The sequence below is a fragment of the Chelonoidis abingdonii genome, chromosome 4 (assembly GCF_003597395.2).
Source record: "Chelonoidis abingdonii isolate Lonesome George chromosome 4, CheloAbing_2.0, whole genome shotgun sequence".
In the NCBI taxonomy this organism is placed as follows: Eukaryota; Metazoa; Chordata; order Testudines; family Testudinidae; genus Chelonoidis; species Chelonoidis abingdonii.
Window position 1 is genome coordinate 79913093 of NC_133772.1, and position 18506 is coordinate 79931598.

Sequence of the window (18506 nt, forward strand, 5' to 3'; positions counted from 1 at the left end):
AGAATAGCTTGCCTAAACACTGCTAATTGGAAGGGGAAGGACATAATTCTACAACTATTTTAAAAATAAGAAATAAAAATTAAGAGGAATTGTTCTATGACAGGGATCCCCAAACTTTCAGAGTTTTTACTGCTACTTAATAGTGGGGCCACTTCTTGAGCCAACTCCCAGTCATATGTGGATTTGCAGTCACATACCAGCTGACTACAACTACTGTAACTGCTTGCATGGAAAAGCTTTATGCAGACCCATACAATCAAATTAGTTTTCCCCCTCCAAATCAGTTCCTCCTACATCTCAAAATAACCATACTCCTCCCATCCCACAGTGTCGTGCAGTTCTCCTTTACTTTCAGATTCTCTATTGAGTTTTTAGGGTGGAGAGTTTTAATCAGCTTCTATGAACTCTGTCAGTTGGTCCCTTTGCCCCCTCCTCCCTGCTTCCAATTAGTTCTTCGCAGCCCAGCATTCAAATAAATTTCTCCTACAATCATTTTTTTTTTTTTTTTTATAAATCTGTTTTCCATACACTCAAACAATTCCAAATGATTTCTCAACTCTTACGTTATACCCCCAGTCAAAATCATTCACCCGCATTAAAATTCACTTCTTTCTCTCCCTCCCCACATCAAAAAACAAAACAATCCAAAAAATCTATTGCTCCTTCAGGCTACCTGGCCTCTCATTTCCACCATCCTTTTCCAGCCTTCTTCATGCTTGCTGCTCTCCTCCGCCATTTCCACACTTAGACCCTGCCCTAATATCCTCCTTACCACCTCCACCCTTCCCACAGCTCAGTTCCTGCTTCCTCTTTTTCCCTCCTCAAGCAGTCTCCCCACTTGTACTGCCACTTCCTCTCATTTAGCGGTCCTGCTATGACTGCCGCCTCCTCCCACATCTCTCCACCTCCCTCTTCCTTTGGCCCAGATTCCCCCAAAAGTACCTCCTCAGCTTGGCTCCATATATGCAAAGCAGTAGAATAGGACCAGGTTCCATGGCAATGTTAATTTATTCCATTGCCATGAAATATCCTTCATTCCCATCCCCATACCTCCACACAAACACACACAACTATGGCACCTAATTGAAAATACTCACTGAATTGGTTGGGGTGTGTGTGTGTGTCTCTCTCTCTCAGCTTTCTAGCGGGTCCAGCTCTCTTCCCTGAGCCTTGACTTTCACAGTGTTCTAGGCTAGGCCACTGGGACAACCTTCTAGTTTTATCTTCCTATGTGCCAGAGAAGTGGGGAGCTGAGATCTAACTTCAGTCTCCATATCTTCCTGGGACTTTGCTGCTGCATTATTCTGCAGGAAACCTTGTTTGCCTGGCTCCAAAATGATGGGCTCTAGTTGTGGCTCAGTGAAGCAGTGCAGGGACCATGCACTGTACTCCAGTTTTAACTGCTCCTTTTGGTGAAAGCTGTAAAACGAGGAAACTGCATGGAGGGACAAGAAGGCAGGAAAACAAAAAGCAAAAAAAACCCCAACAACCCTCTCTCTGGCTGCTGCAAAATTGTGACTCTTAAGTGGGTAGGGTGAGAAGGATTCCTGAATTTCATGACACTTTGGGAAAATGTCACATTCTTTTCCTGCGGAATTGTGGAGTCTTTGTGGACCCAGTTGACGTGACGCTAGTTTGTACCTTTGAGCTATTGTTTCAGGATCTCTGCAGATTCATTCTGACATCAGTGAATCTCTTGGTGGCACGCCTGGTGGTGGTGTCCCTAGGCGACCACTGGATGGCTCTCCCTCAGCAACAGCTTCAGCAGTTGTGGCCAGCCCCACTGACAGCAATTCCAGGCACCAGGGCAGTCAGTGGCCCCCCTAGAAAGGGACAACTGAGATTTACGACACTACGTTTTATTCTGTCGATAACACATTAGAACCCACTGTGTATAAATTGTGGCATTGCTTGATCTATTTAATGTTTTTTCCCTTTATAGTACGAGTATTAAAAAAAAAAATTGTGAGCCTAAATATAAGATGTAGAACTTGTTATTTTGAATTTAAATTAAATAAATACATTATGGAATTAAATAAATATATAAAACATTTAAAGAACCACAAAGTATGAAAACACCTAAAGTATCAAGTAGGCTAATTAAACACCTACTCATGATTCATATGTAATCTAAAGATGAAGAAAAAACTGATATACAAGATGTAACTGAATATGACCAACAAAGTTAAAATATGCAATACAAGAGTTGCGCTGCTGGTGCTGTTGGACATCAACACCTGGAGCAATGAAGAGATGGCAGGCATAGTGTGCCACATCTAGCGGGAGATCTCCAAGGAGGCAGCCAGGGGCAACGGCAGAGGGAAATACCGCACCTCATTTCTTGGCTGAGCGGTGGAGGTAGCCTCTCATCCTGTGCTCATGATAGAGGCTCCTCAGTCAATACTAGCGGCAGCAACAGGGGGCAAACTTAGGGCTGCCCAATTGGGTGGCTGAACTTATGGCTTGTGCATGGCAAGAAGCTGCAGCCCTGGGGGAGGAAATGAGGTAGCGCAGAGGAAGCTTGTTCCTCTTTAAATTCTCCCTGTCCTCAAGCCCACAATTGGAGAGCTGGCACAGCAGCTCCCGAGCAGCCAGAAGATGCAGCAAGCTTCACGGTTCCCAGGCTGCTGTTGCTCTGCTAGACTAGCAGGGTGCAGCAGCACCCTGGCAAACTGTTACTGTTACAGTGAGAGATGGTGCTCGGTACAGAGCAACAAAGGAAACCAGATTTCTTCTTTTTTTAATCTTAATTTTTAATTAAAAAAACAAGTAACCATCCCGTCTGCCCGGGCCCTTTTAAATCGCCGGGCCCCTGGGCAATTGACCCATTTCCCTCTGCCATCAGCGGGCTGGCTCTGGCTCCCCCTTATCAGTGACTCTGGTGGCATCAGGCAGTCAGTGGCTCCTATTGGGCTCCTTTGTGTGGTGACAGTTTCTGTGACTCCTGTTAGCTCTTTCTGGTGGCAGCTCTTGTGTTGGGATGCAGAGAGTAACTCCACTTAATGAGCAGAAGACTTTAATGACAGCTCCAGTTTATACTTGGAGGCATTTTGGCTGGAGCCATGCACAAGGAGGCAGAGCCAGCAGCATCATGTAGCTGCCTAACTCTGTGACTCAGCAGGATGCTGGCTAGAGATGACAGCATGGGAATCTCTGGCTTAGAGTGATCTGACAGCTGTAGGAGTGACAATGCTATATAAATGTTAAGTGATTATAGTATCCTAATTTGGGTAAAATCAAGAAAGAGGAAAGTTACGATTATCAGAATTTCTGATACTGTGAGCTGTTAGACTCTCTCTCATAAGAGCAAGGGTGGAAATGCCATCACTTGAGACATTTAAAACAAGACTTGGCAAATACAGTACAAACATAAGAACAGCCATACTGGATCAGATCAATGGTCCATCTGACCCAGTGTCCCATCTTCCAATAGTAGCTAATGCCAGCTGCTTCATAGGGAATGAACAGAACAGGGCAACAATCAAGTGATCCATCCCCTTGTTTTCCAGTACCAGCTTCTGGCAGTCAGAGGTTTAGGGACACTCAGAGCATGAGGTTGTGTCTGTGACCTTCTTGGCTAACAGCCATTGATGGACCTCTTCCACGAACCTATCTAATCCCTTTTTGAATTCAGTTATACTTTTGGCCTTCACAACATTTCCTGGCAACGAGTTCCACAAGTTGACCATGTGTTGTGTGAACATTTGTTTTAAACCTGCTGACTATTAATTTAATTTGGTAACCCCTGGTTCTCGTGAAGGAGTGAATAACACTTCCTTATTCACTTTCTCTACACCATTTTTATTTTACAGGCCTCTACCATATCCTCCATTAGTCATCTATTTTCTAGGCCGAGCAGTCCCAATCTTTTTAATCTCTCCTCCTATGGCAGCTGTTCCAGACCCTGCATCATTTTTGTTTCACTTCTTTGTACTTTTCCAATTCTAATAAATCTTTTTTTGAGCTGGAGTGACCAGAACTACATGCAGTATTCCAGGTGTGGGCATACCATGGATTTATATAATAGCATTATGATATTTTCTGTTATCTATCCCTTTCCTAATGGTTCCTAACAATCTATTAGCTTTTTTGACTGCTGTTGCACATGGAGTGGGTGTTTTCAGAGAACGATCCACAATGACTCCAAGATTGTTTTCTTGAGTGATAAAAGTTAATTTATACCCCCATCATTTTGTATGTATAGTTGGGGTTATTTTTTCCAGCATGCCACATGGAATTTCATCCATAATTTAGTTTCCCATTCACCCAATTTTCTGGGATCCATTTTTAACTCTTCACAGTTTGCTTTGGACTAAATTATCTTGAGTTATTTTATATTATCTGCAAATGTTGTCACCTCACTGTTTACCCCCTTTTTCAGATAATTTATGAGTATGTTGAATGGCACTGGTCTCAGTACAGATCCCTGAAGGACATCTCTATTTACCATTCTCCATTCTGAAAACTGACCATTTATTCCTACCCTTTGTTTCCTACCCTTTAACCAGTTACTGATCCTTTAGAGGACCTTTCCTCTTATCCCATGACTGCCTTCTTTGCTTAAGAACCTTTGGTGAGGGATCCACTGGATCACCCTTGTGCAGATGCTTGTTGACACTCTCAAAGAATTCTGATAGATGAGTGAGGCATGATTTCCTTTTACAAAAGTCATATTGACTCTTCCCCAACATATCCTGTTCATCTGTGTCTGGTAATTGTTCTTTACTTTAGTTTCAGCCAAAATGTATTGAAGGGACCCGTCCTACACTGTTCCCTGGGCCATGGACTAGATCAGTGGTTCTCAAACAGGATTATATGTATCCCAGTGGGTATATCAACTCATCTAGATATTTGCCTAGTTTTACCACAGGCTACATAAACACACTAGCAAAGTCAGTACAAATTAAAATTTCATACAGACAAAATGAAAGTAAACAACTTTTCAGTAATAATGGGCTCTGACATTTATTTATTTTTATGTCTGATTTTGTAAGCAAGTAGTTTTTGAGAGAGGTGAAACTTGGGGGTACGCAAGACAAATCAGACTCCTGAAAGTAGTCTGGAACGGTTGAGAACCATTGGACAACATGACCTTTTCTTCACTAGGAAAACGAAAAGCATTCTTAACTTGAGTTAACTTAGGCCTGATCTACACTTAAAAATTAGGTTGACGTAGCTGTGATCATTAGTGGTTACCCTGAGCACTGAATTCTTCTGTTGACCTAGCTACTGCCTCTCAGAGAAATAAATTAACTACACAATGGAAAAACTCCTTCCATCAATGTAGGAAGCATCTATACTACAGCCCCCCAGTGGCACAGTTGCAATGCCATAACTTTGTTGCCGTAGTGTGGATATGCCCTAGCTCAAAGTAAAATCCTAGTGAAGATGAGGCTGGTTGTAGTTTTCATCTGAGTTAATAGGTTGAGTTAAAGAATTCAAAGTAAACTCGAGTTATAACTTGTTGCCCCTAATTTGAGTTCCATTCATGCATAAAACTTGAGTATTTGAGTGGTAGTGGTGCTTTTAACTGAAGCTGGCTGGCTTATCTGAATATATGGTAATGTTCGAGTTAGCACAACTTGTCAGCTCCTAACATGACCACTGTAGGTGGACATAGTGCTGCTAGTCCTCCAGTGCCTTCCCACAATTCCTCTGTGTATCCAGAAAAGACAAGGGAAGTTTTTACAACTCATTGGGAAAGAATTCACAAGCAGTTCAACTTACTACAATGGAAAGAACTATGGGATGTGTCCCCAGAACTCTTAGTGCCACACGAGAGAGTATAGTACTAGTGTGAACACAGCAGGATGAGTGTTGATTTGCAGAGTAGCAGTTCTTGCTTAAGCTGCCCTATCTTGAGAAGTGATGACTTGAGTTACAAACACACTTTTTATCCTGGTTAAGACACAGCAGATGTAACCTACTAGATATTCTATAAAATCACAGAAATTAGAGGTGGTAGTTTATTAATTACAAATCTTCCTTTTCCATAGGGCGGCCGAGAGCTGTGTGTCCGGCCTAGCGGCAGCAGACACATCAAGAAGCAGACATTTGTAGTACATGCCGGGACAGATACAACAGGAGACATCTTCTTCATGGAGGTACGGACAAGAATAAATGATACCACAGTTAATAATGCTAGATGTATGATGTGAAGATTCCCGGCTAAGACTCTTTATACCCTCAGGTGTGTGATGATTGCATTGTGCTGAGAAGTAACATTGGAACTGTGTATGAACGGTGGTGGTATGAGAAACTCATCAACATGACATATTGTCCTAAAACGAAAGTGCTGTGTCTCTGGAGGAGGAATGGCCAGGAGACGCAGCTGAATAAGTTCTACACCAAGAAGGTATATCTGTTATTTCACCCTTTTAGTTCCTAAAGGAAGGGAGAGGGTAATGAATCCTCAGTGATGATTACTGAATTGCAGTATCTGTTTAGCAGAACTGATGTTTGATGTAGGTATTACCTGTTCATATGAAAGTTGTTCCAGGAAGTCACTTTTTTGCGTGTGTGTGTGCGCGCACGCACGTGTGCTGGGGACTGCAGACAAAATCTAATACCTACTTTAAATCTGCTCAGTTGGGGAGGTCTCCTCTTCCCTAAATCTTGAAATTGCTTGAAGAAAATATTTTAAATAATTTGGTAGATTGTGGATTGGGCAGGCCTAAGTATAGAAAGCTAAATAAAAGCATTGCCACTCTGGGTTTGCCATGAGATGCAGAGAAAAGAAGAGGGAACCAGTGAAAGGTCTTCATGGACTCAAATGTTTGGATTTGCTGTTTCTATGGATTTGCATTTGCCACTAGTCTGAAAGCCTTTATCTTCTCCTTGTGCTTGCTTTGCAGGTAAAAATAAATGAATTCAACTAGGAAAAAAATGAAATAGCTCTTAGACATTGAACTCTAAGACAGCTAAAGATTTGTAACTACAAGTAATATATTTAAGGGCTATAGCATCATATTATGTTCATAATTCTTTACTAAGCAATTAAAGACAGACCCCTGTCCTCAAAATCTTACTCTGTACAGGAAATAAGATCGGGAGGCAATAACACAGGAAGGGCATGGGGTGGAGAGGACCACAATGACAGTTTGCTAATGCAGTAACTTAGGAAGCTAACTTACGTATCTTGAGACTCATGTATTTCTTAAAATCATGGTATCAGATTATAGATGATAGGCATCCTTGAAGTAATGCCTAAGAAGGGACTTAGAAGAGGAGAGTCACGAGGTGTGGCAGTAATGAAATCACTATAAACTATGACAGGAAAAACTATATAATTACGAACAAGTATTTTTGAGGGTTGTGATTGCTGGAAGCTGGGAGAGGAGAAAAGAATGGGTTTACTCTGAGGCCCAGTCTGCAGTAGGAAACTGACCTGTTGCTGATACTGATTGTCAGTAAGTGGTTCCCCCCTGGAAAGGGTATTGAAAATGGTTTAACTGCTAGTGTAGATTGATTGATTTTATTACCATCATTATTTTACTCTCCTAAAGTGCAATTTCAGCTTGGTTCCACTGTGCTTTCTCTAACAGGCAATGATGACTGTCAACAAAAGGTCAATTCCTTACTATTAACTTGGGCCTAGTGGGCTTAGAGTGGGTTAGTTGTAAATGGAAGTTGTGACCTCACACAGGCCTCTATTTCAAAATCGTAAAATGCACCTTTTTTGTCTTAAATTTTAGAGAAGGCTCACTCTTGCAGTGTAATAAAATAATAATGAAAATTCGCTTTAATTGAGGTGATCAGTGGTAGCTGTGTTTAATATTTTAAAATGTAGAGGAAAGAAAGTACAATGGGGTGTGTAGGGGGGAAATAAATCCCAAAGATGGAGGAGACTGGAGAAAATAGAGAGGAAATGGGGAAGGAGCCTTTAGTGGGAGGGTCTGTGTAAATCCTCCCCCATAACTCAAGAGGCCAGGTGGCACTGTGTCCCTATGGGTGAGGGTCAAGAGCCCATAGGTGAAGAATGTACCGCCTTTGGATTTCAAGAAAAGCAGTCCATGAGATCATGGAAAGAGCACAAAGGTTTAGGGTTCAGTAACACACAGTCATTTCGGGACTGTTTTGCCTGTTACACTTGTATTTTATCTATGGATTTAGAGTAAGGGGAATGCAAAGAGGGGAAGGAACTGGGGAGGTGGTTGGGAATTAATACAGGAAATAGATATGGAATTTTACAGACAAAAATCAAACTATAGTCAGGCACACAATCGTGAATGCAACATAATGAGAAACAAATGAGACATTGGCAATACAAGGGTTCGTGCCATTAAACATCACTATTTCAAGTTTTTCAATAAGCTAAATAGTTATCAATTGTTCTTCCTTTTGAAGTGACATCTTTGAATGTCAAAGGGTTAAATAACGTCATTAAAGGGAAGAAAAAGCCCTAGCAGAGTTTAAAGGGACGGGGGGAGAGGGACCAGATTATTCTACTTCCAATTTTCCATTTTCAGGAGGGGCACATTATGGGCATGAAAGATAATCTCTCTAGTGGATATTTTTTGCTTCAGCTAAAGAAAAGAAAAGAGCAGTGGGTATATTTGCTAAACATGTCAAATTAAAGTTTATTTTAAGATAAGGAGGGCTGATTTATGGTTAAAGGGCACAATTGCTGGGTTAATAGCAGTAGGCTCAGTGTATTCTCCTAAATTAAAAGCAAAAACTTTTTAGGTCTTCTTTAAAACACTGCAACACTTTGGAGAAGGGGAAATTATACTTGGAGGAGAATTCATTTGCACACTAGCTAGTTATTGGGGGACAGATCTGATAATGACAAGGGGGATAGGGAAGCAAATGCAGCATTAACATCTCTGTGCCAACAGTTCAGTGTCTCAGATTGCTGGAGAGAATTCCACTCAGGGGAAAGAGATGACACGTTTTATCCACACCTTCATCAGTTATATTCTAGAATAGATTTAATGTTAATCTCTAAATCTTTAATGAAGCAGCCAAGATCCGCAGAAATTGGCATTATTTACACTGTGAAATTGTGCACAAGTGGAAGTAATATTTGATAGCAGAGATAGGTCTCTAAGATTACTTTTTTGGAAAATGAACTGCTTGCTTCTCCAAGACAGAGTTTGCATTAATTAAAGAGGACATTGTAAAATGCTTTCAAATAAATGATACAGATAATAAAAAAGAGGTAGCCTCTGGGAATCAGGTAAAGCACTATTTAGGGATCAGTTGAAAAGCAGACAAACTCAATTGAAAAAAGAAAGACCTCAAGAAAAAATAGAGCTAGAACAGGAGATAAAAAGGTTACAAGACATTCATAAAAACACAAGTTCAAAAATTTATATAAACAATTAACTAATTTTAGGGGGATATTAGATATGTTGATGACAGATGCCACTGCAGAAGCACTTCAGTATAAAAGGAGATGTTTTATGAGTGAGGAAATAAGTGATAAACTGTTGGCTCAAAAGCCTAAAGGTATTCAAGAACAGTGTATTATTCCACCAATTAAGAACAGTCAGCAAGATAGTTATATACTCTGTTTATTATAAAAATCTCCATACCGCAGATACTCCAAACTCTGAAGTTATTCAAAAATATCTGGAAGTGGCAGGCTTGCCAAAAATAAGCAAAATTGATAAGGAACTTTAGATAAATAACAGAAGACTACATCCTAGCAGCAATAGCAAGTATGAAAAATGGTAAATCTCCAGCACCTCATGGTCTTCCAGCTGAAGTGTACAAGGTATTTAAGGAGGTATTAGTGGATCCTCTGAAAGGTATCTTCAATGCTATTCTGTTAGGGGAGGAACTTCCATAACCTATGAAAGAAACTACTGTGGTTGTTCTCCCTAAAGATAGAAAAGACCTTAGCACAGGAGCTGTGACACAGGAGCCAGAAAACAGGAGAGTTTGGGGAAGAGTATATGTGTTGAGTTTTTCCGGTTGTTTTTTTCCCCCCTTTTTGACAAGAGCTTTGGCGGGAAGACTATGATGGCTGCTGAGGCAGCAGTGGTAATGACCCAAAGAATGGGAAAGACAAGATGACTGGTTGTGGAAGCCGTGGGATGTATATTAGTTTGGAGAGGGTACCTGAAAGGTGCTTTGTAAGAAGTGCTGCCTAATAGATCTGATGGAAGAAAAGATCTGAGGTTTGGAGATGCAGCTAGAAACTATGGCTGAGTTTCAAAGAGGAATTGAGCAGATGATGGAGGGAAGAAGAGAGGAGGCTGAAGGAAAACCTCAGCATTTACAGATGCAAGCTGGACCAGAGAACTGTGAGAGTAGACTGCTGAATGAGGGAAGTAGAAGTGGAAGCATGTGACTGAGAAGAACAGATCAGCTAGCGATGGAGAAATAAAACTGAGGAACAAGTTTGCTGAGTTGGAAAATGATGGGGAGAGTCTGGCAGTAACAGAAGATGAGAGAGCAAAGAAGAAAAGAACAACTAGAAGAAGGGAAGAGATAATGGATGTAGCCCTAGTTCGGAGCCCCAGAAGGATAGAGGATGACTTGCAGAAAATTGCAAGTGAGAACAGAAGACAGGAAGACTTGTAGCCAGAAAGAACAGAAGAGGTAAGGCTGGAGACTCTCACCAACACCAAAAAGAGGCAAGTCTGAGTGGCTGGGGGCGATGTACTAAGAAGAACACACAGACCTGTCACCAGAGCTAATCCAGAGAACAGTCTTCACTGAGAAGTCTGAAGGAATGTCTAACATAGTGAATGCTTATGGGAAGGGGGTAGGTTTAGAAGATAAAATAAAAAAAGAGCAAGTTAAAAATCACTTAGAAAAGTTAGATGCCTGCAAGTCACCAGGGCCTGATGAAATGCATCTAGAATCTCAAGGAGTTAATAGAGAAGTATCTGAGCCTCTCTATTATCTTTGAAGTCATGGGAACGGGAGAGTGATTCCAGAAGACTGGAAAAAGTGGGCCAAATATAACTGCCATCTATAAAAAGCTGGAATAATTAAAACAACCAGAAACTATGGAGACAGTTAGTTATTAACTTCTGTCCAGGGAGATAATGGAGGCAAGTAATTAGAAGATTCATCTGCACACGTTGGAAAGGTGGTAAGTGAATAGGGAATAGCCAGCACGGTATTGTAAAGAACAAATCGTGTCAAACCAATCTGTGCTTTCTTTGAGTAGTTATGACGAGTCTTGTCGGTAGAAGAAGCGGTGGAATGTGGTAATACCTAGACTTTAGTAAGGCATTATGTAGGTCTTGCATGATATTCTTATGCAATAACTAGGCAAATACAATTTAGATGGGGCTACTATAAGGTGGTCATAACTTGGCTGGTATAAAACTGTACTCAGAGAGTAGTTGATTACATGGCTCCAATCCATGCTGGAAGATTTATAAAGTGGGGTTCGCAGTGTCTGTTTTGGACCCTGTCTGCTTCAATTCTTCTCAACCGACTTAGATGTTTGGCATAGAAAGTCGACTTCATTAAAGTTTGCGGACGATACCGGAACTGGAGGATTGCAACTGCTTTGGAGGACTGGGTCAAATTCCAATGACTGGACAATTGGAGAAATGGTCTGAGGTGGAAGCCAGAATGAAAGTATCAATAAAGACAAATGCAAGGCTTCACTTAGGAGGAACAATCAGTTTCACACATAAGAATGGGAAGAGACTGGCCAGGGAGTATGGGCAGAAGAGATCTAGAAGGTCATAGTGGACTCACAAGCTAAATATGAGTCACAGTGTGATACTGTGCAAAAAGCAAACGTGATTCTTGGATGATAACAGTGGTGTAAACAAGAACGAGAAGTCATCTCCGCATGCTGACTCTGGGCGCTGGTTAGTTACGCGTCAACTGCAGTTTCTTGTGTCCAGATTCTGGCACGCATTTCAGGAAGATAGAGAAATGGGAGAAGGTCCAGAGAAAAGCACCAAGAATGATTAAACGGTCATTGAGAACCATGACCTATGTAAAGGAAGGCTGAAAAAATTAGGGTTATTTAGTCTGGCAAAAGAGAAGACTCGAGATGGGGACAAGTGAGTAGTTTCAGGTATCTAAAAGGGTGCATCAGGGGAGGAGAAAACTTGTTCATGTTAGCCTCTAAATGATAGAACATGAAGCCTGGGCTAGACTGCAGCAAGGGAGATTTAAGGTTGGATCAGTACGGAAAAAAGTCCTATGTACAGCGTGGTTAAACACTGGAATAAATTGCCTAGGGAGGTTGTGGAATCTCCATCTCTGGAGATATTTAAGAGTAGGTTAGATAAATGTCTATCAGGGGTGGTCTAGACAGTATTTGGTCCTGCCATGAGGGCAGGGGACTGGACTCAATGACATCTCGAGGTCCCTTCCAGTCCTAGAGTCTATGAATCTAAAAATGTGCTGTCTGCTGGGAACTAAGATCTAGCATGTGGGCCTGAGGCTGAAGACGATCCTAATGGGAGAAGGAAAGAATCCACTGACTTTCTTTTGCGTGGGAACAAATGCTGCTGTTAGATTCTCACTGGGATGTATCAAGAAAGATTACACCAACCTGGGGAAAACACTTAAAGAAATGTGATCAAGTGATCTTCAGTGGCATTCTTCCTGTCTCTAAAAGAGAAGTGCAAAGATGAGACAATATTATGAAGATTGACAAATGGCTACAAGGAGGACTTTGACAACCCTGGGAGGCAATAATGCACCGAGGATATTCTCATGGGATGGACTCCACCTGAGTAGGAGGGAAATAGACTTCTGGGATGGTGGCTGGCATAACTGATTAAAAGAGCTTTAAACTAGGAAGTCAAGGGAGATGGTTGGGTGCTGCTCAGGTAATCGCCATTCTGATTCTAACACAGGGCGGGAAGAAAAACAAGTAAAAAAGGATACAGCAATAGAGAAAGGAACAACAGGGGGAAGGAGAATGGACATTAAAATAGTGCCACTACCACTGATATTGATAGAAAGGTAGGTGATACTGGCAGTAAAATGACTGTACCTAATCAGGTGAAGAATCTGGGTAAAGCTAAGCAGAAACAACTAATATCTCTGTACACCAATGCAAGGAGCCTGGTGGTAAAATGAAGGAACTAGAACTACTGGTGCACGAAGTGGCACCAGATAATATAGGGATAACAGATACATGGTAGAATAGTAGTCATGAGTAGAATTTAGGTTTTGAAGGGTATGTGCTTTTCAGGAAAACAGAAATAAAGGGAAAGGTAGTGGAGTAGCAGTATATATTAATGAAGGGGTTAACTGAAGAAATGGAATGTGATGGAATAAATAACATGGCATCTGTTTGGATCAAAATCACTTTGGAGAGGAAAGGTGGTAAAGGCTCCACCGGGATTGTGCTTGGGGTCTGCTGCAGACCTCCAGGATCTGATCTGATTATGGATAAAGATCTCTGTAATATTTTTAATGAAATCAATATTACAGGGAGTTGTGTGATCATTGGAGACTTTAATTTCCTAGAGATATTAGAAGACAAGTGCTACTAATAATGGTAAGGGCAAGAATATTCCTGGGTATGATAGCCAACAGATTTCTTCACCAAATAGTCACTGAACCAACAAGAGATAATGCCATTTTAGATTTGGATTGATAAATAGCAAGAACCTCATAGAGTAACTGGTTGTAGAGGACCACCTTGGCTCAAGCGATCATGAGCTAATTCAGTGTAAACTAAATGGAAGCATAAACAAAAATAGATGTGCAACTAGGGTCCTTAATTTCAAAAGGGCAAACTTCAAAAAATTAAAGGAATTAGGGAAGTAGACTGGACTGAAGAACCCAATAATCTGAATGTGGAAGAGGCTTGGAATTACTTTAAATCAAAGTTACGGAAACTGCTGGAAGCCTGCATCCCAAGCAAATGCAAAATATTCATAGTGAATGGTTGCAGGCCAAACTGGATGAACAAGCATTTCAAACAGATTATTAAGAGAAAGGAGAAAGCTTACAAGAAATGCAAGAACAGATTGATCAACAAGGAAGGCTACTGCTTGGTGATCAGAAAGTGTAGAGGAAAAGTGAGAACTGTCAAAAGTCAAGCAGAGTGAGACCTTGCAAAGGAAATTAAAACTAATATAGTAAAAGTTCATTGTCCATATAAATAAAAAGAACACAAGGAATGAAGTGGATCCATGAAACACTGCGAATGAGGTAGTGATTAAAGATTATCTGGGCATGGTCCAAAACCTAAACAAATACTTTGTCTCCATTTTTAATAAGAGTAAAGAAAATCTTAGGGGCTGTGGCTAATAGGAACAAGGATACGGAAGAAGAAATTACCACATCCGAGGTGGAAACCAAACTCAAACTGCGTAATGGACCAAATCAGGGGGCCCGGATAAACTCAATCCAAGAATATTAAAGAAATCGGCACATGAAATTGCAAGCTCAGTAGTAAGGATTTTTAATAAATCTATCAATCTGATCTTTTTCTTTGAGAAGATAACTAATTTTCTCAACAAAGGAAATGCAGTAGGTCTAACTACCTGTATTTCAGTAAACCATTTGATAAAGTTCCACATGGCAAATTATTAGTTAAATTGGAGAAGATGGGGATTAATAAAAGAATTAAATAGTGGGTAAGGAACTGGTTAAAGGGGAAACTTCAGCAGGTCATGCTGGGCTAGAGAGAGGTTACTAGTGGAGTTCCTCAAGGATCGATCTTGGGACCAATCTTATTGAACACTAATGACCTTGGCACAAAGAGTAGCAGTGTACTAATAAAATCTGCAGACAACACAAAGTCGGGAGGTATTGCCAATACAGAGTAGGACCAGAATATCACACAAGATTTGGATGACGTTGAACAATGGATTAATAGAAATGGGATGAAGTTTAATAGTGCAAAGCGCCTTTAGAGACTACTGGCAAGAATTTTTGCTATAAGCTGGGAATGTATCAGTTGTAATGACAGAGGAGGAGAAAGACCTGGGTGTATTGGTCGATTTACAGAATGACTATGAGATGCCAATGTGATACGCCTCTGAAAAAGGCTAATGCAATCCTAGGATGCATCAGGCAAGGAATTTCCAATAGAGTTAGAGGAAGTGTTATACAAGGCACTGGTCAGACCTCATCTGGAATACTGTGTGCAATTCTGGAACAGATGCAGAGAATGGCTACTAGGAGGATCAGAGGAATGGAGAACCTGCCTTATGAGAGGAGACTTTAAGGAGTTTGGCCTGTTTAGCCTAACAAAATGAAGGCTGAGGGAGATATGGTTGCTTTCTATAAATACATCAGAGAGGTAAACGCTGGGGGGAAGATGAGTTATTTAAGTTAAGTGTCAGTGTTGGCACAAGAACAAATGGATATAAACTGGCCATCAGTAAGTTTAGTTTTGAAATTAGATGAAGGTTTCTAGTTCTGGAACTGCATTCCCAGGGCAGTAGTGGGAGCAAAAGACCTAACTTGTTTCAAGGCTGAATTTGATAAGTTTATGGAGGGGAACATATGATTAGGCTGCCTACAACACTGCGATACATGGCCCATCCACGATTACTATTAGCAAATATCTCCAGTGGCTGGAGATAGGACACTAGATGAGGAGGGCTCTGAGTTACTACAGAGAATTCTTTCCCGGGTGCCTGGGTGGTGGGTCTTGCCCTTATGCTCAGGAAAGAATTTTCCCTTAGGTCAGATTGGCAGAGACCTGGGTGGGGCTTTGCCTTCCTCTGCAGCATGGAGCACAGGTCACCCGCTGGTTTAAACTAGAGTAAATGGTGGATTCTGTGGACCTGGATAGACAAATTACCCTAGAGGAATGGTATCTGATCTGGACAAGTGGACCAGCAATCTGCTTGTAGCAGAACAAAAGAAAATTTCTTTAAAATATTGTTTCAGTGGTAACTCAGAGTTGAGAGAGAGGGGAAAATGGGGATAAATGTTGCAGAAATTGTGGGTAGACGGGAAATTATGGAGGACATGTCCAGTCATTAGCAACTATTGGGATGCAGTCTGTAATCAAAAATCACAAACTGTTGGATATTTATTACCAAATGATCCTTTGGTAATCCTCCTAGGACTTCCTCATGGAAATGATCATACGAGAGGAAAGGACTTGACCTTTTTGTAGACAATTAGTCATAGGCTTTAAGGCCAGAAGGAACCACCAGATCATCTGATCTCCTGTATATCATGGGCCACCACCACCACCCAACATCCACACACTAAACCCCACAATCAATGTTGTTGAGCTGCTCTGTGCTCTTAGTGATGCAGTATTGCTAGTGCATGCTGTGAAAACACGTTATCTAACTCTTCTCTTACAGTGTCGGGAATTGTACTATTGTGTAAAAGACAGTATGGAGCGAGCAGCAGCAAGACAGCAAAGTATTAAACCAGGTAAGAGCTGTGGCCTCCAGGCAGGGGTGGACAGGATTTCGCAGGTACTGTATCATCAACCAACCTCTTTAATGCAGTGTAGTTGTAGCCATGTCGATCCTAGGACATTAGAGGGACAAGGTGGGTGAGGTAATATTTTTTTGGACCAGAAGATTTTGCCTCTCCCACCGTGTCTCTCCAGCCTCTTTAATGATGGTTTGTGTAAATGTAGTGCTTTTTATTCAGTGATGTCAAAGTTCTGTTTCCTCCTCTACCTATGCACGTATGGCAGGTTGTGGTGGAGGAGGAGGAGATGATGATGATGATTTATTATTGGCTGGTGTAGTCCTCACCAATAATCATAAATTTCTAAAATCAGTCACCCCTTCAGTGGTCTGATTTACCAATACAATTATAATTCCAAAATAATACTACATGACATGAAACCTCACTCTAGCTCTCTCCTTAGATTTGGCTGGTGCTACCTTTCCTTCCATCAGGACCTATCTGTTCCATGCCCTGGCTCTCTGAAAGGGTTACTCCCACCCCCATTATATTCAGGGTGAAGTCTAATGAACCCCACTTTCCCAGTGAATCAGCAGTTATTCACGCTGTAGTTCCCTGCAGAGTTCTAACACTTAGGGCTTGTGTGCATGGGAAAGTTGTACACCTCTACCCTGCTATAACGCTGTCCTCGGGAGCTGAAAAATCTTACCGCGCTATAGGTGAAACCGCTTTGGTCTGCCGGAGCTCGCAGCCCTGTTCCTCCGGAGCGCTGCTTTACCATGTTATATCCGAATTCGTGTTATATCGGGTCACGTTATATCGGGGTAGAGGTGTACCAGTGTAACCTATCGTCTGAATTTAAATCAGTGGAGTTTATCAGTATAACCCATTGTTTGGACACTCTTGAGACCCACATAAGAGGGGCTTTTTCTGTTTAGCTTATGTCACTTTGCAAGGAATTAAAGTAAACCAAAAAACTTCACTATTTTATACTGGAATAAGTGTGTCCACATGGGGATTTAAACCAATGTAACGATACCTGTACAGCTGGTAAAACATTCTTGTGTGGACAAGTGCTAACAGAATGGGAAAAAGGAAGATCCTGCCACTGTTGCAGCTGGCAAACTAGCAAACCCCTTTTAAAGTGTATATGGCGAGAAATGTGATTATTGTTCTTACTCAGCATACTAGCTTTGTGTGTGTTCAGTGTTAACTGCTTACTTGGATGATAAAAATAATGTTGTTACTGTTTACTCTTAGTAGTACTGCAGAGTAATACAGCTTTGGGAGCTGGAGCTGGAGTCCGCTCTGGCTCGTGTATGATCATCAATTGTGGTCTTGTCAACATGGAGAAGTTATACCAGTGAAAGGGAGGTAGGGTGTGAATTTAAACCAATCTAGTTAGACTGGTATAACTACCCATGTGGACACTCTTATTCCAGTAGAAGAAGGCCTTTTTTTCAGTTTAACTTATGCGACTTTGGACGTGTTTAAAGTAATCCCCCCCCCCCCCCAAGTCACTCTTACTATGGAATAGGTGTATCCACACGGGGGAATTATACCAATATAACTATAGCTGTTTAACTCTACCAGTATAAGTATACTGGTATAACTGGAAAAAAGCCTCATGGAGACAAGTCCCAAGTTCCAGTTGTAGAGTCAAATATTCCCCGCATGGTTTTACTTGAAACACCTTGTTGAAAACATAGAGAAAATGTGACCCTATGAGCCCCTCAGTGCCCACTTGCAAAGGGTTCAATATCATATAACAGCAACTTCTATTAAGCCTGACAAACTTACGACATCTAACACATTTCAGTCACAATATTTATCTGTAAAGAATATTTTGTAAGATATCAGTTGAAAGCCAGTGAATACTGGTCATTAATATCACTGTGAAATGTGTGTATTAACACTGTATGAGGAATTACACACATTTTTGATACTGTGTTTTGAAGTCTGTAATCAGAGAGAAACAGGTTTGTTTGTTTTTTTCAAGACAAGAGGGAGGACAGTTATCTCTGTGTCTCTAATGTAAATTGAGCATGGTGATGGTAGAGACAATGGACAGTTCATTTGCATCTGAGATAAACAGGAGGAGCAGGTTAACGAGGATGTGTAATCAACATGGGAAGACACTGAAGTCTGAACTCCAGAGGTCCATCCTGACTCTGGTGACAAAGACAATAAGCTCTGGGGAATATAAGGAGAAGCAAAAAGATATTTTGGTTATC

The 18506-nt window shown here is 41.2% G+C and overlaps 1 protein-coding gene across 34 annotated transcripts in view; it reads left to right on the plus strand.

Annotated features, from left to right (window-relative positions):
- MADD (MAP kinase activating death domain) overlaps positions 1–18506 on the plus strand; it is a 127408-nt gene that overhangs the window by 90234 nt on the left and 18668 nt on the right. For all 34 annotated transcript variants that reach the window (XM_032782233.2, XM_075065303.1, XM_075065301.1 and 31 more), the window contains 3 exons: positions 5997–6104; positions 6191–6355; positions 16215–16287. In XM_032782233.2, coding sequence (XP_032638124.1) covers positions 5997–6104; positions 6191–6355; positions 16215–16287 — 346 coding nt within the window. The remainder of the gene's footprint in view (positions 1–5996; positions 6105–6190; positions 6356–16214; positions 16288–18506) is intronic.